We start from the raw sequence: 24,053 nt of genomic DNA on the forward strand, positions 1-24,053 counted from the left end.
TGATTTGTCGTTCAGGCAAATACTTTATTTATACTACAGATATGTAAATACTTTTTGTTTAATAGCAGAAAAATATTTCTGTTGAAGAAACAATTAGGTTACTTGTATTTTTTCTGTTACTATATTGAAGAGGGAGCTGCAGGAAGAGTAAGGCCTGAAAAATAAAACCTCGTTAAACATCACTGTCATTTTTACTCATTTTGAGATGCTCTTTCATTAAAAATTCTGTATTTATGTTAAATGTAAATTCCAAAAACAGATGTTAATTGTGCTTTTATTGTTATAAGTGTATGTACAGCCAAGTAATTTATGTCACAATTTCCTCCTTTTATTTTCCCCCCTTTAACAGTATCATTTACCCTCAGAATAAGAAAGGAGAACCAGAATATAATCCATGTGGCAAATACATGGTGAAGCTTCATATCAATGGTGTACCTAGAAAGGTAAATGGTTTGGGGGAGATTTAATGATATTACTGTTTAAGTCATGTGTTTTAAAGGCTTGGTCTGCTTCATTGTGAAGCTGTGCGTGCATAGCAAAACTTCTAAAAGTGTTGGAATGTGGTGGTGTTAAACCTTTGAGATTCATTTTGGTTGTGAAGTATGCAATAGAATACAGGTATTTCTTCTACAAACATACACAAAACTAGCCTTACATTACATTAATTCAAAAAATCATTATGTTTCCTAAAAGAATTATGAAAATCCATGCAGGAGCAAAATTATGCAGCCCATGTTTATGAATAGGATGTGCAAATAATCCCCTTTTCCACTCCATCTTAGAAAGGAAGTTACAGAACTAAAAGCTGCAGAGGGGGTCATCCAGAAGGAGTATAGACATGGCATGACCGTTAAGGACTAACTCAGATGACCACAGATGTTTAGGAAGGAGAGGAGGTGCTTGAAGATACATGATAGAACTTCGTAAACTCACAACCAACTTTGTTTTCAGTGCAATAAATAAGGGCATAAACTAATGCATTTCTTCATATAATACTTAACTGTAGCACTGATCATTGCATATCATTGCAGTGGTGGTCATATTCACAATGGAGGGGAGTAAGGGGAAAGTCCCCAAAGGGTACTAGTTGCAAATGTAGGACCTCTGAGTCAGGAAGTCCTGAGTTGTTAGGTTTGAGAATCTGAAGGATCATTTATGTGTTTGCCTTGCTTTTAATCCTGTTTCCAAAATCTCTTGGAATGACTGCCTTTTGTTAGGCTGAGTGGCCATTTGCTTTTCTATGAAAAGGATAATTCATTCCTGCACAGATAGGAATTCCCCAGTAGCCTGTATCGGTAAGGGGCTAATGCCAATGTGAACTGAAACATCTCTTCTGGGAAACTGTTTCACACCACTACAAATACTGCAGTAACCATCTGTAATAAAGCTGAATATATTCTACCTAATTTAAAGAAGAAATGTTAATACTTTCACAGCTGCTTCTTTGGGTTGGTTTTTTTTTTCCTTTCCAGAGAGAAGAAATTTAAATCTGAACCTAGAGACTATGAAAGTGGTGTGGCACATAGTTTGTTTCCTTTTTCCTTACAGATAAAGAGCTGTTTATTTTCCTGCTGGTTAACAAAGACAGTCCATGCTCTGTTTCCTAATTGCTAGGCTTTTCTTCTTAAGCTGGCAATTACACCAAACTTTTCTGTGGCTGCCTCTTGCAATAGATACATATTGGACACTCCAGAAGAGCATATACTGCCATCATCCCCATTTTACAAAGGGGAAAGCAAGGCAGGTGATCCCAGGTCCCCCAGTAGACCAGAACAAGTAAGAGCTGGCAGTAGAATTTGTCATTCACTTGGGCAAACCACTGCAGGATCGACAGAGGTGTCTGTATGTGAGGATGATGGTCAGGTCTGGCTGTGTCTGAGAAGCTGTGTATTAATAAGAGTTTGGGGGTTATTTTAATTTCCAAAATACTTATGGTCATTTTTCAATTTCTTGTTTCACACAGGTAATCATAGATGACCAGTTACCCGTTGATCATAGTGGGGAACTTCTCTGCTCTTACTCTAACAATAAGAATGAATTATGGGTATCACTAATAGAAAAGGCTTACATGAAGGTCATGGGAGGATATGATTTTCCTGGATCAAATTCTGTAAGTACTAGATCATTTCTAAGAGGCAATAATTCCACTTAGATAACCTTGGGTCAAATAATTTTCCTTCTAGTGAATTCCTTGGGGAGACAAGTACTGAATTTGACACTTTTGGAGGGTGGGTTTTTTTATATTTCTTTCTTTCACAAATACACTTAGCTGTTTTTAATGAGATTTATTCCATCAAAATAGAGTAAGCAAGACATCTTCATGGGCAGAGTTAATCTTAATTCTCTGACTGCGGGATTGGCACTTATCCTTAGGAGGTATGTGTGTTTATATAGAGCCTAGGCAAAAGTGTTGGGTGAAGCAATTTTTTTTTCCCCATATCAATACTGCTGAATTTGCTTTCTAACTGTTGTTCAATCAATAGGGCAGTTCTCCCTCATTATATAGGACAGTCAGCTAGGAAAAGAACAGGCTAGTCATTTACTGCCTAGAGAGAGATACATGTATATCTGTATATCTCTCTCTAGATATACTTGCAAGTACTTTGATCTGTGCAAGTTTGTTTATCAGATTGTCCCACTCATTTTCATAAACATGTATCAGATTCCTATAATGTGGCTACTAAAGAAATAGTCACTGTACCACAGCTAAACTGATGCAAATGTCTCTCAAAGAACAGTTTACTGAAGTGAGTAGCCCACATAATCCTCATTTGTTACTTCGGAAGCATTTCTGATCCTTTAAAATTCTAGCAGTCTATTTTTTTATTTCCCAGTGCTGTTGATGTTCTAGTTGGATAATCATGTTTTTGGAGGGTGTACCAGGTAATCGTCACGTTTTGAGAAATTATTATGGAGATAAATATGGCTTTGTAGAAGGGGTCAGAGTAGCATACACAGCTTGACTTGTGACATTTAACCACCACCCTTCTGCATCCCCTCAGCTCTTGTCCATATTACAGCTTACTTCTATAATCAGGATTACTTACTGACTGTGTTGTACTGGTAATTCCTCAAGTTCCCACCCACCAGTGCTGGTTATTGACACTTCAAGCATTTACAGTCTCTGCTTTTTGCTTTGAGGAGTACAAAGCAAAAGAAAAGGGAATAAGCAATATTTCAAGGAGATGAAATGAGGAGATTCAAGCATCTTTTTATGGAAATGTATGTCAGTGTCAGCTTTATGGAAAAAAATTAAAAAGGCAAACCCTGAGCCTTGGAAGTAAAATTTTAATTATTTAAAATGCATATATAATAGCAAGGTTCCATATCATGCTTCTGAGGCTGTGCTTCAGAAGTAGGTGAATCACTGAAATAAATAGAATAAATAAAATACATCATAGAATTGAGCATGTTTGAACAGTCCCTTGTGCTTCTGTTGCTCTGAAATTCCAGGTTTTCATCCGTTCACTTCCCATATTTTAGTTTGGTTGGTTTTGAGGCTATTTAGAAATGTCCTAAACTAATCCAAGAAGGGTTTTATTTTGGTTTTAATTTTAATATAGTCTTAATCATGAGCTTTTTATGTGTGGAGCCTTTTCTGTGTTTTATAGCTTGTGTATACTTCATTTCTTTCATAATTTGTCTGCAGACATCATACGTGTTTATAGGTGGATTATCTATTCTAATTTCTTTCAAATGCTTGCATTTCAGAATATTGATCTCCATGCCCTGACTGGTTGGATACCTGAAAGAATTGCTATGCACTCTGACAATCAAGCTTTCAATAAAGACAGTACTTTCAGAATGCTTTATCAGAGGTAGGAGTTTGTTCTTTCCTAAGTAAATAAACGCTTGCTGTGTCGTAGCTGCGTTACCACCGTAAAAGCAGTACAGTCACCACAGATCTTTCAATAGCGTTTTGATACTACTACAAATTGTGCCTTTTCCATATGCTTTCTGGAAGGAGAAAAATTGAGGTATTGGTGACCTGTTCTAGACTGAAAATGTGTCAATGCAAATGGTCTGGGTGACCCCATAAACCATCTAGAGATGCTGAGTGTGTACTTGGTCTTTAGCATGGGCTGGGGAACATGCCGGTATGTCTTTGTAACAGTAATTGTTGCTAAATATTCAGCTTCTGCTGGGGGATGCAAAACTTTAGTGGAAACACCTGCAAAAGTCTAGAAGCATGAACTTACTCTGCAGGTTTTGAGAAGCTTCTTCAGAATCCTGGGAGCATGATGGAGCTGTTAATTTACTATGTGCAGCGATTGGCTAAGTGTTGATGAAATCACACTTGTGTTTAAGTGATGTAGATTGACCTTCAGGTTGATAAATGCTGATTTTTGTTTAATGACAATAATACTTTTCACTTAAAACTGATACTTAAATACTGAAATAAAATAGTTCTGCTTTTTCAGGAGTGACTTCTGCTTACGAAAAACTTACATTCTGGATTTTATAAAGTAGGGTCACACCAATGGGCAGTGTAAAAACATAATACTACAGTGTCTGTAATACTGCAATGAAGCTGTTTTTTCACTCTGTTTTCTTTTTGTTTGTTTTGGGGTTTTTTCAACAGATTTCACAAGGGAGATGTCCTTATCACGACAGCAACAGGGGTCATGTCTGAAGAGGAAGGAGAAAAATGGGGTTTAGTTCCAACCCACGCGTATGCAGTCTTGGATATAAGAGAATATAAGGTATCAAGTAAAACCCAAGATGTTTCCATGTGCCTGTTTGAAACCGATGCTGTGATGGGCAGCTACTGTTTTTTTATCTCTAATGGCTTACCTAGTTTATTTTGTCTTGAACTTCACTGGGAAATTTCAGAAAACTTAATGATGCTGTATTTTCTTGAGATATTGGTCCCTGTTCTATGTTAGCATAAACACAAAAATTACCTTAATGAGCTGTGTTATTTTGCAAGTTATTGTCGGTAATTTTATCTTGTATTTCTTCAGGGACTTCGATTTCTTCAGTTGAAAAACCCCTGGAGCCATTTACGTTGGAAGGGGCGATACAGTGAAAACGACACAAGAAATTGGACCCTGGATTTACAAAAATACTTGAACTTTGATCCCAGAACAGCTCAGAAAATAGACAATGGTACTAAGGTTTAAAAAGTCACTGTCTCTTCAGATAGATCTTTGTGGTGTATCCCTGCAGGAAGGTGGAAAGAAATACTTAAGCAGATAGAGGGAGTAAAACAAATGTCGCTGTCCAGAGAAACCACTTGGAATGCTTGTTCTGTCCTACCTTCCACAGGGAGTGAGCTGCAGAGTAGCATCTGGGAAGTCGGTGTGAGTGACTGGTAGAAGGGCAGGCTGCTGATAGTTTAGAAATTCTGCAGAAGCTGCATTTTACATTCAGAAAGAGGTGTCTGCTCTTCTTGTATAGTATCCTCAGTGCTGTCTGTGTGTCTCTGGGAGGGAGCCCTTTTGTGCAGTGCCCCTCTGTTTTGATAACAGTATGCATCCAGAACAATTAAGTTATAGCATTTAACGGTAAGCCTGGTGCAAATGCTTAAGGAACACTTCTGATTTAAATCTAAAAAGAGCAGGCCTGGTTTTGTGACAGATATGAGTGATTGACTCTAGTTACTGATTCATCTAGTAAGGAATCTATGCCTGCAGCATCTAGTAGTTAAAATTTATATTAAATTATGCTAATAATTTTGTAAGGGAGTTGTTTCTTCTGACTGGATTTACATTCTGGTCTTGTCTAAGTGTGAAGCTATTCTGACTGCAATTTATTTTATTTCTTGTATTACTGCAAGACCTGCAGCTGCCTGTTACCTTTCTGTACCTTACCCTTCAGTTCATCGGGAATCTGTTGGCTTTCAGGCATTGTTGTTGGCTGGAGTTCCAATTAAGGTTGCTGCAGAGAATCAGAATAAATGCATGAGAAAGTTGGGAAGATGAAGCAGATTCAGGGTCTGAAGCAAATCACGTGGATGTTGGATGAGTTACCTTAGAAATACATTCAAACAGACTCACATGTTGATTCAATACTTGATTGTGCTGGATGACTGCTGAAGTGCTGTTGAATTGGGAAAACCCGTTTGACTGTGTAAACTTTTTATTTTATTTTTTCCCCCCAGAAATCTAGGAAAGGGGGAGGCAGGTCAATTAGTTAATGATGTCTCTTTTTCAATACAACGGATTCTCTCGTGTCTTCTGCTTAGCACTTGAGAATGAAAAGCATCTTGACAGCTTCAGGAAGTCCCTGATCATGAGCACACACTGACTTGTTTTTCTTGGTTCAATTTGTTTGTTACAGGGGTTAAGTTTAGGTTTAGAAATTTGGGCAATGCAGACCTTATTACTACTTTTTACAGAAATGTTAGTTTATATAAGTTCTGTCATTTGCCCAGAATGAGAATTTTGAAAAACAAACAAAACTCAAGGTGTCTGGTAAGGAAACAATAACAGCATTTCCTTTCTAGGCATTTTCTGGATTGCCTGGGAGGACCTGTGCCAGTACTATGATGTTATTTATTTGAGTTGGAACCCAAGTCTCTTTAAAGAATCTACGTGTATTCACAGGTTGGTCCAACAGAGAAAACTTTTGTGCCGATATCTAAGTGTTTGGATGTGGTGTTTTCTTGCCCTCCTTCCTTCTTGTCCTTCCTTGTTACAGCAGCAGAGATTGGACTCCAACCATGCTCTCTTGAGCCTGACTTAAAACTTTAAAATTCTCAGCCCAGGTTTTGTCTGCATCTGTAACATGGTTGAATCTCCAGTGACCTTTGCCATGGACCTAGGGTTGTGTAACCAGATTCTGACCTTGGTCCCACAACTGATTTCTGTTCCGACAGAGACGTTTGTGCCATCTGTCTGCGAGCACTGACTGGACAGTGTTTCAGTGACCTGGGTTTTATTTGCAATTAACTTTCCTGGCCAGCCACAGGTCATTTGTGCAGTGCATGTTGTCTTTACAGAGTGTGTTCACTGACGTCAGAGTAGCTTAGTTTCACTTTTTACCAGTTGTAGTTATCAAAAGCAATCTTCCTTGCCTGATGATTTTTTTTCTGAAGATGGTACCTGTCTCCTACATAGTCTCTGTCACACTCTGTCCTTCTGTCACCCAGATTGAGGATAAGTGGGTGACTCTCAGAAAGCAAAGGTTTTCTCCATTTTTCCACTCCTCTATACCACACTTTACCACTGTTTCTGCATATGTTAACTCTGCACAAGCTCCTTTATCCAAGGAGCAATTGCTGAGCTTATCTGTGAAGGCATCTTTGCGTTCAGATTAATTCTGAAATAACACTGTAGTGATGCAGCAAGCTGAGGCAATGTGCATGCTAATCTCAGAGTTCATCTACCAGTCTGTCTTTCCTTATGTTTTTAGTGATTGACATACCTTTGTGTAGGGAGATGGCTAGTGCAGTGGCAATTGCCATAAAAAGTAGATTAGTGATGGTGATAATTTGATAATTTGAATCTTAGTTGGTATCAACCTTCCACACGTGCTGTTCAGTTTTAAAAGTGTGGGAGGGTCAGTGGGACTTAGGAATAGCTTTGTCCACTTCTGTTTCCAGTGTGCCAGGCTTTACATTCAGTCATTAGCACTGTTTATTTTTTCATACTGTGTTTTCCTTGTCTAGACAGTTCATGAGGCAGCAGGCAGATGTTGTAATAGGGTACCTGAAAGATCTTTAACACTATGTGTAGGCACCCTTCCAAACATGATTTTAAAATACAAAAATACCTCAGTAAAAAACTGTATGAAAAAAATCAGCAAGCTTTTGAAACTAACCATAGCTTACATGTGGACTTCTGCAGTTACAAAAACCTAGGTGTTTGTCACGTAATACTGGTCTGTGCAGTCATGGCTGTAATGGGGTAGCCAGGCTCCTTGAGTGGGTTCAGCCTTTTTTGTGCTTTGTGGTCACTGTACCAAACAGCCACGCTCTTTCTATGCAGCACTTTTTATTACCACACTCGTTTTGAAGTCCTTTAACTAACGAGGTTGTAAGATGATGCTTCTGATGCCGTTCTGTCAGGTAACCACTGTCATAGATTGCAGTAGAGAATCAGCCTTTGGTAACTTTGTGTTGCTTTGGCTATGTGTGGGATTTGGAGCATGTTTTCAAAGCACAAGTTGGTCTCTTGCTCGCCTAATAACGTGCCTGATTACTTGCAGTACGTGGGATGCAAAGCACGGTCCGGTGAAGGATGCCTACAGCCTGGCTAACAACCCGCAGTACAAGCTGGAGGTCCAGTGCCCACAGGGTGGTGCTGCCGTCTGGGTTCTGCTGAGCAGACACATCACAGATAAGGTGCCTGGTCCCTTTTCTGCATTAAGAGTTGTGCAATGTCTTCTGTAAATCTTTCTGTATGGCTTTCTGCTGTTCGCATATCACTGCTTATTACTGCTTTGGGGCTACATGTAAACTAAGTTCAGCAGGTACATGTGCCTACTAACAAGGTTGTTGAAATAGACCCAGAGTAAAGACTGGGCTAAGTCATTATATTCCCTTCTAAAGGTTCTGAAGTAACTTTGAATCCTGGGGCTTGAACTCTTACAATTGAAATTAGGGGCAGTTTATGTACTTTGGGTATTTTAAAATGAGTTGAATCTGGTATCTCAATACATATAAGTATGGGCTCATAGCGTGTGTTTTCAGCTCTGATTATGTGTTATGTTCTGCAGAAGTCTACATCATCTTCTTGATTTGTGCTTTTTTTTTTTTTTGAACAGGATGACTTTGCTCACAATCGGGAGTTCATCACCATGGTTGTATACAAGACTGATGGCAAAAAAGTTTACTATCCAGGTTAGTGACCCTGAATTGTTGAGAAGTTTATGCTAGACAGAAATGGAGAGCTGTAGGGGATTTTGCAGAGAGGGAAGGTGCTTTCTGCTTTAAAACAAGATGGTCTGAAACCAGTTGTTTAGCTCTGCTTGACCACCTGCAGCAGTCCATGCTGAAGGAATAAACCAGGCTGTAGACAGATGCTGGAAGCACACTAAGAGGTCTGCGTAGTGCTGCTGCAGCATTTCCTTTCCTCTTCTGGTTATTTTGCAGTCGCAGTAGCTCATGCTTAAGAGGGAACAGATGTTGTGCTTTTGTTTATTTGACAGCATAATTATTTCCTATGCTCCTGAAATTATTTATAGTTCATGGGGTTCCACTACATAAAAATACTCAAGGTTAATTGTTCTATGAACTTGCCTTAGTAAAGTACGTAAGCAAGCTCGTGAGATACAGCTGAACATTTTAACCTATTTCAAAGTATCAGGTAAGGAATGCTTAAGAAAAACATTTAGATGCTCAGATTTTATCAGAGTATTGCTCTAGATCATTACTGGCTGGATTCTACTCGCTTAGAGACGAAGGGCTTTGGCTTTTGGAGCCTTGTAGCTGTGAATGAGCCGTGTATGTCATATTTCAAGGCAGCAGATCTGAAACACAGGTTGAGACTCAGGAAATAGAGGTAATGCCCAGGTTGAGTGGAAAGGGCAGGCTGCAACTGTAAGGTAGAACTAGTAAAAGCATATTTTTATTTTTTCTTTACATTGTCAGAGATCTGTAAAAATGTTCCTTGGAATAGCTCAGTAAAAATGTATACCTAAGACAGGTAGGATTCGGCCTGTTGCTTTGAAGGATAAGGCACCTCTTTAGAACTGGGGGTTACATTTAGGTAGCTACTCATGCAGCAGGCAATAGCAGCAGTTAATTAGCAAGCAGCCTTTAATGCCCTTTTCAAAAAGAATTGTGTTTGGGAGGTTTTGCCTGTTGACGTGGCTGGTGAGGGCTGTGCTGTCCAGCTCTGGTCTTGCTCAGCGAACTCTGCTGACCAATTCCCCTAGAATCCAAGCTTTCTGTGGAAAGCATCTGTTGAGACATGACCAAATCATCATCTGCTTTTGTGGGAGCTGATCTTGTTAAAGCATCTGCTGCTTCTGGTGCTGTTAGTACTTGTAGCGGGGCTTATTTTACCTCCTGTTGTAGTAAAAACAGTACAAAGTGGGCAAACCAAAGGCATTTGTGTAGTGGAGGGAACTGTTGGGTTGTGCTTGAAAGAGAGGTTCTTCCAGCAAGATTGCTACCAAGAACTGGATGAATTGTATGTTTTGTCTCAGTACCCAAGCTCTTTTATAAACTTTTAATCTCACAAGTTCAAACTCGTTTAAAACCTTTTTCCATGGAAATAGATTGGTCAAGCTGCAGTATTATTTTTACCATCTGTTAAAACGAGATGGGGACAAAGCAGGTTAATCCTTCGGCAGCGAAGCCGAGATTTCCCATTCCTAAGCTTCTCATTGTTTTATATTAATCCTTTCCCCTCTCCCGTGTTGCTGTGTGGAAGAAAATAAAGGGACCTGATCCTGGGCCTATTGAAGTAATTGGCTAGACTTGTTCCTGCTTCACTGAAATTAAAAGAAGTCTGGAAAGAACCAATTAGAGGCCAAATAACAAATTACATTGTCTAATTGTAAAAGCAAATATTTGGGATGTTTATAAGAAGTACTGCATGTGCGCTGGTACTGGGGTGCAGCCAGGTCTGTGAAATGATCACAAGGGTTTGGAGAGAGAAAGTGTGGGTCAGTTAGTTAAGACTATAAAATGTATTCTTTTTACTTATGTAGCCAGTGGGCAAAGATTTTAGCAGCTCAAATGCTGGAACTGTCCAGACAGTGGAGAAGGAACAGCCACCACTAGAGATTTTTTTTTTTTTTTTAGAGTGCTCAAACATTCCTTTTCTTTGTCTTTAAATTTCAACATGATCACCCTAGGTCTCCCCTGAGCAGCAACACTGGAGGGAGATGGATAAACAGGTCTTGCAAGTCCTGGGATTTCAGCTGTATTTTCCAGTGCAGAATTTGTGCCCGCTTACCTGCCATGTACCTCTCCTCAAAGTGGTGATTGCTTTTAAGATTATCTGTCCATTTCATGAGCAAACCTTGAGACTCTGCTCTTCTGAGAGTGATCAGGTCTGCTTCCAGGCTAACCTTCATACCAACAATCTGACTTGCCTGGCAAAATTCACAGATAGAAAATGGCTAAGAAGTTTATCACGCTGGAGGGTTTTTTGATGAGGGGGGAAAAAATGTTGATCCTTTTCTTTTTCAGCTGATCCTCCTCCATTCATCGATGGCATTCGGATTAACAGTCCTCATTATCTGACCAAGATAAAGCTGACCTCTCCAGGATCCCATACGTTCACCTTAGTAGTATCCCAGTATGAGAAACAAAACACGATCCATTACACCATCAGGGTATGTAGTATTGATTTCATTGTGAATGTAAGCGATTAAAAGTGGCCTTTCTTTGTAAGTTTGATTTTTAAAGTATACAATGGATGGATACTGTTATTTTAGGGGAGGGAGGCTATGAATGGTGGTGCAGAACCACTGGATGAAGTGCTTGATAATGTTCTCCACTGTAGTTAAGACAGTATTGTGTGTGTGTGTTTAGTAATGGAATCAAATGAAAAAGACTTTTACTTCTTAGAATAAAAACCCAGTATCTTTGTACAGGCAGAGCCCTGGTTCTCTGTGTATCCAAAATAAGCCTGTTTTAGATCCCAGTTAAGATTGAAAGTTTTTTGACTTCTCTAAGTCCTTGGGCTCAGTATTTTTGAGTTTTCTGTAACTGCCAAATTATGTGATGATCAGTGCTTGATGTCTCTCTTTTGCCAGTGAAAAAAGTAAAATTCAGATTGTTTCCATTTTGGGGGAAGGAGGTGTTCATAAAAATTAAGTAGAACTGAGCCTTGTTAGTCCCAGCACTGTTGAGGGTTTTGAATTTCAGATGGTGTTTGATGAATAACACAGGCATGCAGTGAACAAGTATCTAAAAAACATGTGCAGGCAGTTCTGCTTTTTAACATGTCATGACTTCATGTGAAAATTGTAAGGCATATATGTGACCAGCTGCTTCTTTTGCCACACAGGTATATTCCTTGTGCAAGTTCACCTTTTCCAAGATTCCTACACCTTACACCATTTCCAAACGGGTAAAGAACTGCTCTCTTTTGTGGGTCACTAGATAATAACTCTGGTTTGGCTTTTCTGTCTTGGGCTGGACAACCTTTTTACATATAGTTTTTATACCACTGCCCAAAAATGCAAGCTTGGGCTATCTTCTAACACATGAATCTTTTAGTTAAAGCTCAAACTAAACATCATTAGCACAAGACCAGTCCTATACTCAAGTTACATATAACTTGCCGAAGAATTAGCCGCATTGCTAGTGTGATTCATACCAGCACTGAAGTCCTTGGGCTGCCTTGCTCTGTTCACACCACTCTGTACAGGCAGTGCTTTAACTCTCAGGGGAATTTGGTATATAAGCTCCATCTCTGATACAGAATATGTGGCTATAGCTGTACCATGGCAGATACACTGTAAGACTTCTGTAGAATAGACCAGCCTTTAGAATAGCAACCTGTACCCCGATCCATAATGACTCTACAGCGATCAGTCTGTACGAGTACTACTGGGGAGTAAAAGCTCTGTAAGAGCGTTGCTCATTTCCCCTTGTGAGAATTTAATGGTCTTGGGAAAACCCTTGGCATGATGGGGCAGAACCAGCAATGGCAAACCAAAGGCACCAGGTACAGGACTATGCCAAATTCAGGAACAGTAAAGCACTGAGATATTGCCACCCTAAGTAAGCCCACTGGTCAGACACATCCCCAAGGTCTGTAACCACTGGGATAAGCACTCAAATTGCCCAGCAGGATGAAGGCAGTGCACCCATGGTATGTTTTATGTAGAGGTGCTCCCTGGAGTACAGCAGCAGGGTCCAGGAGCAAAACAGCTTGACTGAAATGAAGTCAGAAGGCCAGGCAGTTTTGGGGCCAGCTGCTGTTTGTTTTTCAGCTGTCAACATGAGCTGCAGTCACACCTTCAGCTGAAGTACAAATACAGGCAAGAGCTCACAGGATAAAGTAACTTGCATGTGTTTGCAATTTTATCCTCGAGAAAAAGTAAGCCAGCGGCTCTTAACTTTAATCTCTGTACCTCCCATGCATGCCCTGGCAGTCCCACTGTAGGCAGAAGACTTCTGTCCAGACAGTAGCTTCTTCAGGAAGAGAAAAACAAGTCTGGCTTGAGCCACAGTGGGACAGTCACCTTTCTAGGACATGGGTGCCTGGAGCCAAGGGTGACATGACTTTCTGTGATCAGGGGGCATGTTGGCTTGTAGGTGGGCTTTTAAGTTCAGGCAGGGTTTTGTGCAGCTGTTCTTTCTGGAAGAGCTCTTGGTCTGGAGAGAGGTTTCTGGGAACAGTGAGATTATTTGCTTGGAACTTCCAGGAAATATTTTCCTTTTCAGCTCTTAAAAACTGGGCTGAGGTTAGGGGAATGCCTTAGGAGGTCAAAAACTCATTGAAGGTGACCAGTCTGATTGAGGCAGGACTTGTTTTATGTTGTATTATGTTTCAAAAGAAAATTAAGTGTGTGGAAACCTCCTAATAATTATTTGAAGGTACCTGTCTAGTATTGAATTAAGAGGAGCATTCTGCCTGTTCAGGGCTGGCTCTTTGTGGTTAAATGTAGACCAGTTACCTGCACTTAACGCTTATGTGGTGCTTGCTTAGTCCTCCTGGTGCTGAAAAACAGGCAGGTAACTCATGGGCAGTTGTCAGTAGAAGCCAGTTCTGCCAGATGCCTTAGACTGAAGCTGAGGGGTCAGGTCTGGAGCTCACCAAGTCCTGGGAGAAGTGGGGAAGGCCTGGAAAGCTAACAGCGAGCAGCAGTTTTAGGTTCCCAGGTAGTAGCATGGTGGGGGCAGAATTTTCCCCTTGCTCCCAAGCTTGCCATGTTTGAGGCTTTTGGACATTGAGTAAAGAAGTCAGATCACAGGAAAAATCATTGCTCCTTACTGGCTTGACAGAAAGGGGAGGGAAGTAACAGAAGAGGAATGAACCTCAGCTGTAAATCTGTGTGACTGCCTGGCGTGTCTTACACGCCTAACCTTTCAGTTTAATAACTAGCAGGAGGAACTTACAAACAGATGGCCCAGCTTTTCAAAGCCTGGGCAGCATTTTTTCCTTTGTGTGTCTCTGCCACTGTGGGGTCTGTCCTTACAGATCTCTCATCCTGTAATGCTGGTTCCTCCAAGCACAGAGGTGAATGGACAGTGCTGGGGGCAGCTATTTCAAAAGGAGAGGTTACAACACAGGTAGTGTTTGCTTCCCAAGCTGTTGGTGTTTCTCGTTTCCCACAACAAAGGAGTGGTCAAGCAACTGGAAAAAATAAAGTCATGGGATAGATGGGACTATAAATCCTTCATTAGATGCAACTAATTCACCACAGAATTAGTTACTCAGAAACAGTTACTCAGTACTGAACTATTAAACATAAGGTGAAGAACTCAGAACACTTCTCATAAGACAACTGCAGTGAGTTTTTCTGAATACTTTACAGTCCTTCACTTGCACTTTAAAAATTAGGAGAGCTTACTAAAGTCAGGGACCTCTAAAGTGAGAGGAGCCTCTGGTCTTGGTTGTGTGTGTAAATAAGCAATACACATTGTCACAATATAAAGCATTTTCTGTGCTTTTGACTTTTTTCAGGTTAATGGACAGTGGAAAGGTCACAGTGCTGGAGGATGTGGAAACTTCAGAGACACCTACAAAAATAACCCCATTTATCAGTTCCAGCTGGACAAGAATGGGCCATTACTCATTGAACTACGGGGACCCAGGTTTGTAGAGAATAGGCATGTGTCAACACAGCCAGAGCAATCATGTGCTAAAGACACACCTTTGTTAGGATCCCCTGTAGGGAGGGTGGGATTCTCCCTGAAAATCCAGAAGACAAGGTATGAGAGGTGGCTCAGATGGAGCACGACCTATGTTTCTAGCTTCAGCACCAACAGTGATGTAAAACTGAGGAAATCCTGGACCTGCAAGGAAAGCAGAAGCCTTCTTTCTTGGGTTTTGGGGCTGGAGCAGAGCTAGGCCTTATGTGGAAGGGAAGATGGTACCAAGGGCTCTTTCTTCCTCTTGAATTACCATCATAATTTATTTTCTTTTGTAGTAGAGCTAAATATGCAGGATACTAAACCCTAACAGGCTCTCAAACAACAGTCAGAGCAGTAGCTTCAGCTCGGAAAGTGACTTTACCTCCACCACTAGCAGGCCAGGAGAAGTCCTGGAGGTAAGTGCCCTGTAGAGCAGACCTCCACTGGCTGCATTTCCTTAGCAAAATTCATGAGGCACCTCAAATCACAGTGCTTCCAGATAGCAACATCCCCAACACACAGCCAGGTGTTTTTCTCTTGCAGTGTTGTACAGTGAGGCCTGTGAAATAGCAGCACTTCTCTGTCCACCCTCCTCTCTCTGGGGAGACTCCTCCTCTTGTGCAACGAAGAGGAGCACAGAAGCGTGGTTACACTAATTGAGCAGGTGTCTCTCTCTTTCTCTGTGTTTGCAGATGATATTTGGGTAGTTTGAATGACAGGGACAGTGGTGCCTGTCACATGCATTAACAGGTAGTAGAAAAACTGTCCCGAGTTACAGCACAACATGAGGAATTCTGCTGAGATCGCCGACTGGTCTGACAGGGATCAGGTCACACCCCAGGACCTGAGCCATGTGGCACTGGAGTATGTCACCACGAGTTTAACTACTCACAGTCTGCTTAAACACAGTGGCAGGCTTCTAGCAGGCATTTTCCACAGTCTGGTCCCAAACCTCAGATGTGTTCTCTCCTCCAAACTCTGTGCTCGTGGCGTGGTGGAGTTTGACTGAACGGTCCTGTCACAAGCACGACAAAGCGTTGCGCTGGCTTCCAGTTACACCGTGCTGCTTTTACTGAACAGCCCTGTTCATGGTAATCCTGATGAGCCAAACAACTGCAGTAACAGTCTGTCACATTGCATCACTTGCAGGCAGTACAGCGTTGGCTTTGAACTCGTCACAGTCTCGACAGTAGGAGATCCTGGTCCCCACGGCTTTCAGAAGAGGAGCAGCGGTGACTACAGGTAACGCTCGCTTCAGGAAGGCTCAGGGGAGGGAAACCTGCCTCAGCACCTCGGGTCTAACTGGGTGTTTCTTCCACCATAGGTGCGGATTTTGCTACTTGGAAGTGGAGAACCTAGTTGCTGGAGTTTACAACATCATCCCCACCACATTCCTGCCTCAACAAGAGGGTCCTTTCTTCTTAGATTTTAATAGCACCAACCCCATTAAGGTGTCGCAGCTGCAGTGAGGAGACAGATCTGCGCGCTACCGTTTTAGGGAGGTGGTTTTGGTCTGTCCTGCTGCCTGAGAACAGGTGAACAACTCTTACTACACCTATGCATAAAAGTACACCCTAAGTTGTAGCCAAGGGCACGAGATCACCAGTGAGCTGGATAATTGTGGATTTTGCTGCTATGGTGTTGGAGTGGGCTCAGCAGGTCTGTGACCAGGCTGAAGCGCTCAAGGTCGAGTAAATCGCTAGAACTCGAATCACTGCAACTGGCCCACACTTCAAATCAAAGCTGAGCCAGTTGAGAGAAAAACACAACACCAAAAGTCTCCCCCCCCTAAAATAGAGGGTATATGGGTTTAAGAGTTTATGCTTTAAAGTAAACATGTAAGAAAAAACACTCCTGTGTATTCTGCTTCTTCAGCCTCAGGCCCAAATAGCTTTCACTACATGTTTGTGTGTTGAACTAGTCCTCACATCTAAATACAAATTTACTACTGCTAAGCATGTAGTAATCCAGACTAACCCATTCAGTTTATCTTCAGTATGTACATAGGAGTAAAGGAAGAGGAAGACTCCGGCTTTAGCAATTTCTAAAAGAAAACCAGGAGCTTCACTTGTATTACACATACAGTTGTGAGCTGTGATTTCATACCCATGCTACTGACAGTACATCATATTACAGCACCAGGTACTCCCTGGCTTTCTGCTAGCTGCAAGACCTCGCTTGATCGCGATGAGCAGAGGAAACAGGTTAGCTGGGAGCTGGGTGCAGAGGGTGCAGCACCCCCTTCCTTGAGCAGCTGTGAAAGGTTTCCATCTAAAGGTGCCCTGTGCATGCTGAGGGGCAGCAGCTGCTGGGGAACTGACCCACCACAGAGCTGTTTTGTTCTCCTCAGTGAGTATTCAGCTTGTGGGGAAAGGATCACAGTCCTCTCCCCCTAAGAAACCACCAGTGCAGGATATGCACTCGCTGTTCCCACAAGACAGGAGATCTTTGAGAAGGTGCCTTTTCTCTTGGAAGTTGAAAACAGTGAATGAATCAAGCATTTGGCCAGTGCCATCAACAGAAGTAGGGGTGCAGGTCATCAGAACACAGTGAGATTAGTTGGGATTAGTGCAGAACAAGATTTCTTTCTTTTTTTTTTAAAGCCTACGCTCTCTGCTCTTCCTCTAGAGCATCCATACATACTCCATATACCTTGTATTTGAAGACAATTCAAGATGATAACCAAGCTTTTAATTTTCTAACTGCCTCGCTACTTCTAAAAACGGGTATTTTTTTGGGTCTCTTTACAAGTAGCTGCCTAAACCTCCACTGTATTGGGGGAGAGGGTGTTGGTGCAGCAGCCATCAGCCATTCTTTGCCATTGAGGCTGGTTTGGCAGTTTTCCAAGCAAAAAGGGACCATCTAAATCTTACTTGGGAGCACTGGTGCCATTTAGGCACTGGGAGACTGAGCACATGTCCTGCGGTAGCACCAGAGGGAGGGTAAAATTCCTCCCCAAGAAATCTGCCATTAGCCCTCTCCAGAGAGCACAGGATACTTTTGTTTCACTTCCTTCATCAGGCAGCTGCTTAAAACGAGCACCTCACCTTAAAAGGGCACTGAACAGGCAGGCCTTTCTGAGGGCACTTCCCTCAAACACCAGCTGGGCTAGGAAACGTCAGTGTGACAGGCTTGTTGGCAGGGTGACTCACCTCCCTCTGCAGGGCAGTTTCTGTGGATAGTGACACAGCAGCAGCAGGAACAGCAGGGGCACAAAGACCACGTTTAGGCTCTTTGCAGTTACCCTTGGCTTGCAGAGCACACGCCAAGGAGCCTCACTTCATCCCTACAAAATTAGTTTCACTCACCTCCCTTTTTTCCTACAAATGCATCATGTTTTCTGAGAGTGGCAGGGGTGTCCTGTGGTTGTTTCCTCACCTGGAGAGTTAAGAGGGTGTTGGGAAGTCTCCACTGAGCCTTGGTTGTGGCAGTACAAAAGGCAGAGGCCAGAGCTGCTGACCTTCAGCACCAGGTTCTTGCACGGCCTCAGCTGTTGGAGCTACTGGAGCTTGCCCAAAGTAAGAGCTGAAGCTTTTCTTCTGGCTTCAGTCTGTGGGAAAAGGGTTTCTCTTTCCTCCCCATCCCACCCAGCACAGCCTTGTACTAAATCTTATCCTGGATGAATGGAGCAGAAGGCTCAGGTTCCACACTGTGCTAAACAAGAAGCAAGGAATGGAATACATTAAGGACATGCCACTGCTTGTGTAAGCACTTATGATTTGCTTTGACTGTTGCTGTCAAATACGTACTTCTCTAATTTTTTTTTCCCCATAAATCTTAAAAAATTCTTGGAAGGCATACTGCTCCACAGACTTTCACAGCCTCAGGCCAGTATCCGAGTTAGGCTTTTCCTTCCCTGATTCCCTTCAGCATCTTTTGATCCATATGGCAGACACTATTAGCTGTTGATGTAAGCATGGAAGTGTCATGCACTGAGACTTAGATGAAGTCTTTGCATCACTAGAAATGGCTGCCCAGCAGCCCAGACCCTAACAATGGTATGTGTGCCCTGTTACTTCATGTCTAGTTCCCCAGTCGCCCACCTCTTGCTCCTTAAGCCTTCACTGCCTGTAAACACACGACTCAGGCTTTTAAGCTGTAAAATACCAGGCAGTTCTGACTTACTCCCCAAGCTGGGGAGGCAGGGAGTCACTGACCAAAGGGAAGCCAGAGGCTCAGAGGGGCTTTAAGAGGATTTTCACTTTTTTTGATCCACCAAGGGAAGACTGTCACAAAGAGATGATGTTTAACCCTCTGGCGGTGGTGTAGAGGGGTAGCTGGAGGTGGCATCTTCAGAAGTTTTGACATTCTCCTTATGCCCTACACAGCCTTTTCCCTGTCCTGGTTTTGGTGGTGTTTTTTTCTAAATCCTACTTTAATGCTCAGGGTGAGACCCCCACTCCCCAGTTTGTTTTGTGAGGAAGATGCAGGTTAGGCCTTGGTTAAATCCAACCATCAGTTCCCCAAGGCTGAGTGGTAGCGTTATGGGTGAGCAACAGCTCCTGTCCCCTCCTGCCCCGTGAGTCTGTGACTTACTTAGTCCTCATTTCCTGGAACTACACTGCACAGTCATTACGTACTTGACCACACCCCTCAAGCTATTTAGAATAGGGGTACATACAGGAGAGCCTTTTCAGCCATGGCTTAGTCAAAAAGAACACTGAAATGGTTTGGAAATACCAAAGAGAAACAGATCTCCCAGGCTGCTGTTCGCTTGAGACGTTCTTGCTGCAGGGCAGCTGGAGCAACCACGTACACTGACACTCCAGAGGCTTGTTTTTGTACTTGGAAAGGCAGCCACCGTCCTGCTGCACTTCAGACAGGCGAAAGAGCTCCACCAGCCCCAGAACTGGAGAAAGCTTGTCTGCTTGCCTGCACCCTGTTGTGTGACTTTCGTTCATTTCAGTTTGTCACCGTTGTAATTGTGGCTTTTACAGAGTTACAAATAAAATGAGTTTTCCATTAATTGATCAGATCCGTTTGGGCGGTGGGAGTTACCTGATGAGCCAGGGGGTCGCCAAAGGACGGCGGCTGCAGCTCTTCCACCAAAGCTTGGAGAAGCGTTGAGTGAAGAGTCAGGGTGCCAGAGGGGGTCCCAGGCCCTCTCATGCTTCCCCATCGATGGCTTTACCCTCCCTGCTCGGGCCGTACGCAGGGCAGCTCACACGACTGTTGTTAGAGCCTGCTGAACGTAAAGCGAAGCCGCTGCTCAGGCGCAGGCAGGTGGGGTTTCCAGTCAGAACCAGCACGGTGAGAGGAAATGCAGTAACAAGGAAGCAAACAAAACCAACCCCAACTCCCTCTTTCCTGCATCCTAAGGGATTTTGGTAAACTTTACCAAACCTCTGGCCTCACACAGCTCAGAATAAGAAGCGAATGATGTATGCAGGGATTCAGGAAGCTGGGAGGAGGTAACAGTTGTCCCCTAGTACCCAGGGGAGTGAGGCCAGGCTGCAGTCGTTGCTGGGAAGTGGGTATTTAAAGACTGAACGTGCTGCAGGAGAAGACTGGGGTCTCAGTGCCCGAGGTACACACTCGGCTCACACAGACTCAGAATGAAACGTGGAAAACAAAAACGTTTACTGTAGTGTGAAGTTTTTACATGAACTTGGAGGATAGATACACAAGCGGTGGCAGGGACGAAATACAACAGGACTGCAAACCCATGGAATAGAAAATACCTTGGGGGCGATACTAAAATTCCCATCAAATTAACAATATAAACCGACATCTCAGATAAAACGGTGCTTTCAGAAACGATTAGCCACCAAAACCAAAGAGTCCTAGGATTTTTACTACCACTTATTAGCATAATTACCAGACACTACTACTGCCTAACAGCTGCCGGCAAAACATGCCTGTGCCCTTTCTAGTTTTACTGAACACTTTCTCTAGGGCACGCTAACCCCACCTCCCCCCAAGTCCCTTTAACAGTTATAAAACCCCACACAGTACAACCTACGGAGAAGCTTAAGAACACATTGTCAACCTACACCGGCAAGTCCTTTTCTTCATGCATATTTGCGAGGGCGAGTCCCTTATCATACACTGTCCTGAACACATCTATGACTCCCCTTTTCGAGCAAAACCCCTCCCCCTAAAAACCAAAAGAAACCCAACCACTTAAAGTGCTGAAAAATAATACTTCACTTCTCAGGGGAAGGGAAGGGCAAGGGGCCAGTCAACTCTTTTTGGTCACTGGAATCGCCCTCAGACTCCAAGCCAGCCTTGGGAAGGTGGCTGGAAAGGGTTTTCCACTGCTGAGTGTTACCATCCCCTTTCTGTCTGTCTGTCCGTCAGTCCATCTCTCAACACCGGGTTTTTTTAGGCGTGCCTCATCTTTATCCTGTGAGCACCAGGGGGGGAGTGAAGGCTTTTAGACCCCACACATGCAACAGCTTTCCCGTATCCAAAATATTTCTACAGTTTCAGCATCGTACAGACCAATATACATCTGTTTAAAGAATATGCCACTCGCACTGGAGAGATCTGCTGTACCTACAGAGCATTTCACCCTACGAAACTGAAGCCACACCGCGCTCCACCAGTGTCCAGCTTGAATTTCAGATCCCCTCCGGAGCGTCACTAGTTATTGCTTGGGCCAGGCTGCTACAAAACAGTTTACAAAGTCTCTGAAATACCAGCACAGCTTAAACATCTGGTAACTCGTCCGGCCTACAAAGGGATTTACTGAATTAAAAACTTCAGCCCTCCACATCAATTAGACTTCTTAGTGCAGTTTTAAATTCTTAGAGTAAACGCTTAAGATTTGGCATATATTATTGGCACGACGTTCTTCAAACACTTAGAAGTTCATGTATAAATATTTATACTCCCATTAATCAGGACAGGGCACGGGAAGGACTCAGCCAATCTGGGCAGCTTTTCTGCCTGCACATATTCCCTCTTTGATTTTCATGCACTGAAGGGAGAGTTGCTTCATTCGGTTATCCAAAGCCAGCCCCTCAGTGGAGCCGCTCCTGTTGCTGCTCCTGTTCTTGTTCGCTCTGTCGCTTGTCTTGTTCTCGGCCCCTTCTGCTCTATCCCCTGCAAAGGAAGGATTAAACCAGGTGTTAAGCCCGGATTTCACTCTGCAACTTAAAGCTTCGAGCCAAAGCACACCAGCTAAATAAAACCAACCCCAAAAAACAGAAAAAGGAAAGAAAAAGAGAAGCAAGAGCAAGACACGTTAGTGAAACCCAAGTTGACCACCCAGGACACACTCATCTTGTGCACTGCATCAGGAAATTACAGCATAAACAGCCTTTGGTGGGAGTTCACAAGAGCTGTGGTAATCCTCTAGTCTGAATTTGTCAGCACGGGCTGGCAGAGCCTGCAAGAGGTTCCTGTTGGCACCTTTCCCCCTCCCCGGAAAGCAGGATTTTCATGAAGCGGGATGGTAATTAAAAAAAAAGCCTCAAGATTTTTCTTAAAATGGGCGTTCTTGGGCCCCTGCACTGCGACAGGACTGGGGAGCCTTCCCAGCCAGCAGAAGAATAATTAGAACATTTCAGATGTCATCGTTAACGGTGGGACACAGAGGCCTTCAAGAGCCGCCTTCCCCAAGGAAGTGGCCAGCAGGTCCGAGCTCCGTGTGCTGGCGGTAGGCCAAGGGGAGCTGAGGAGGTTTCCCTGTTCCCTTTATACAGCTGAAAAGCAGGGGCATGGGGTGTAACCGGCTGTGCTTACCTCTCTCAGCTTCACACTCGGGGGAGGACGCCCCGCTGCATTCGCTCCGGGGGCCAAGGACAGGAAAGATCATCCCAAACTCAGAGAGGGACACAGGGCTGGGCAGATCCAAGCTCCTGGGTCGCGTCGCCGGAGGAAACTGAGTGGGCACCTCACAGGGACTCGTAGGACCAGAGCTGAAGCTGGACACCGACTGAGTTTCCGAATCCTCTTCGGATATGAGGCTGCTGCCATTGTCATCCTCAAACACTTCTGAAGCCACTGCAATGTTCAAGGAATATTCCAGTCAGCAAACCTGCCCCTCTCCTGCACCTTCCCACATTCACATCTTCCGTAGACACGTGTGCTGCTGACCCCCTGGGCTGCTGCTTGTCACACTCTGCCCCCTTTGCAAAGCCTGAACCCGGCATTTCGTACAGGATCCTGCTTGGGGGAACACCCCACCTGCCAGCCATGCCGTGCAAGACCAGCTCCACTCCAGCTACCACCCACTGTGGCAAGGTGCTCTTGGCCTTTTACTGGCCTTGTTCACTTGTGCTCTTTGGCACATACCCACCTCAGCCAGCACCATCCCAATCCCTGCAGAGACTCCCGGTTATTTAAGGCACTAATTAGAAAGTCGTAACTCCAGAGGCTGATCACTTCCGCTTTATTTTCCCACTCTTGTGGTTAAAATCCAGAGTGAACTCCCAGGATCCTTTTTTTTGGATGAGGATCACCAAGGCAAGAAGAGATTGAACCCCCATTTTCCCTGCTCCTGTTTGCTCAGATCCAAATTCTAATTAAAGCAAAGCAACTCCAAGCTGGCTGGCTGGATCAAGCAAAGGCTCTGTGTCAGCGACAGGAGGAGGAGGAACCCAGCAAAGGCTGTTCCGTTTCATGCAAGGACTTTGCTAAAACAAATCCAACATTTATCAATCCTGGCTCATCGCGGGATGAGGACTCATGAGCCAAAGACTTCTGCACACAAGTGGTCCCGCTGGGACCAGAAGGGGGTTGACTACGCCCACCGGCCTCAAAGCAACAACAGCGCGCACTGGAACCACGGTGGTCTGAGGAAGTCCCACGACCAGCAAGAGGTTCACAGCAGCCTGAGGTTATCTTCAGATACACCTCCTTGCAATTCCCCCATTTAACGCTGGAGAAGCTCAGGACCACCTGGAAAGAGCAGTGGGAGCAAAGCAGCAGCGCTAACAAAACAGCTCAGAGAGGGGGAGTTTCAAAGTAGTTCCTTTGCTACCCAGCAGCCCGGGGCTCACGTGCACCACTCGGACACGAAGGGTGCCAGAAGCCGCCACCATCGCAGCTGCAGCAGAGATGTGCAGCCCTTTTCTGCTGGGTTTGCAGACTGCAGCACTGTACTTACACATTAACCTAAAAGGCTTCAAACATAAAATGGGTAACAGCATTATGTGCTTCCTGAGCTCCCTCCAGGGCGCTCTGTGCTCAGAACCAGTTTGTTGTGGCTTGGCTTTGGTTTTAATGATCCCAAATCCAAGACTGCAGAGTGGCCTGTCTTCTCACCGCTGCGTTTTACCAATATACAGGGAGCAACACAGATAACTTTGCAGGGGGGGAAAGCAAAAAAAAAAAAAAAAAAAAAAAGAAGAAGAAAAAAGATTGGGCAAAAAAAGGAGGTTTCTAATTTCAGGAGCCC

General features: G+C 43.7%; 2 protein-coding genes across 4 annotated transcripts in view; one reads left to right on the plus strand and one right to left on the minus strand.

The window, feature by feature from the left end:
- The window catches only part of CAPN7 (calpain 7), a gene marked incomplete at its 5' end in the record, with an annotated part of 29,124 nt that extends 12,573 nt beyond the window's left edge, over positions 1-16,551 (plus strand). For 2 of the 3 annotated variants that reach the window (XM_084260178.1, XM_084260179.1), the window contains 13 exons: positions 350-443; positions 1,964-2,110; positions 3,712-3,818; positions 4,583-4,703; positions 4,965-5,109; positions 6,449-6,548; positions 8,152-8,287; positions 8,710-8,785; positions 11,087-11,232; positions 11,910-11,972; positions 14,538-14,672; positions 15,861-15,949; positions 16,032-16,551. In XM_084260178.1, the coding sequence (XP_084116304.1) occupies positions 350-443; positions 1,964-2,110; positions 3,712-3,818; positions 4,583-4,703; positions 4,965-5,109; positions 6,449-6,548; positions 8,152-8,287; positions 8,710-8,785; positions 11,087-11,232; positions 11,910-11,972; positions 14,538-14,672; positions 15,861-15,949; positions 16,032-16,176 (1,504 nt within the window). In that variant the 3' untranslated portion in view covers positions 16,177-16,551. The remainder of the gene's footprint in view (positions 1-349; positions 444-1,963; positions 2,111-3,711; positions 3,819-4,582; positions 4,704-4,964; positions 5,110-6,448; positions 6,549-8,151; positions 8,288-8,709; positions 8,786-11,086; positions 11,233-11,909; positions 11,973-14,537; positions 14,673-15,860; positions 15,950-16,031) is intronic. The other variant, XM_084260180.1, reaches the window with a different exon arrangement.
- Positions 16,552-20,263: 3,712 nt separating this feature from the next.
- The window catches only part of SH3BP5 (SH3 domain binding protein 5), a 52,788-nt gene continuing 48,998 nt past the window's right edge, over positions 20,264-24,053 (minus strand). The window contains exons 8-9 of the mRNA XM_084260188.1: positions 22,397-22,657; positions 20,264-21,754 (exon numbers count right to left, since the gene is read on the minus strand). Coding sequence (XP_084116314.1) covers positions 21,573-21,754; positions 22,397-22,657 — 443 coding nt within the window. The 3' untranslated portion in view covers positions 20,264-21,572. The remainder of the gene's footprint in view (positions 21,755-22,396; positions 22,658-24,053) is intronic.

This window comes from Gallinula chloropus (assembly GCF_964237585.1).
Source record: "Gallinula chloropus genome assembly, chromosome: 2".
Lineage (NCBI taxonomy): Eukaryota > Metazoa > Chordata > Aves > Gruiformes > Rallidae > Gallinula > Gallinula chloropus.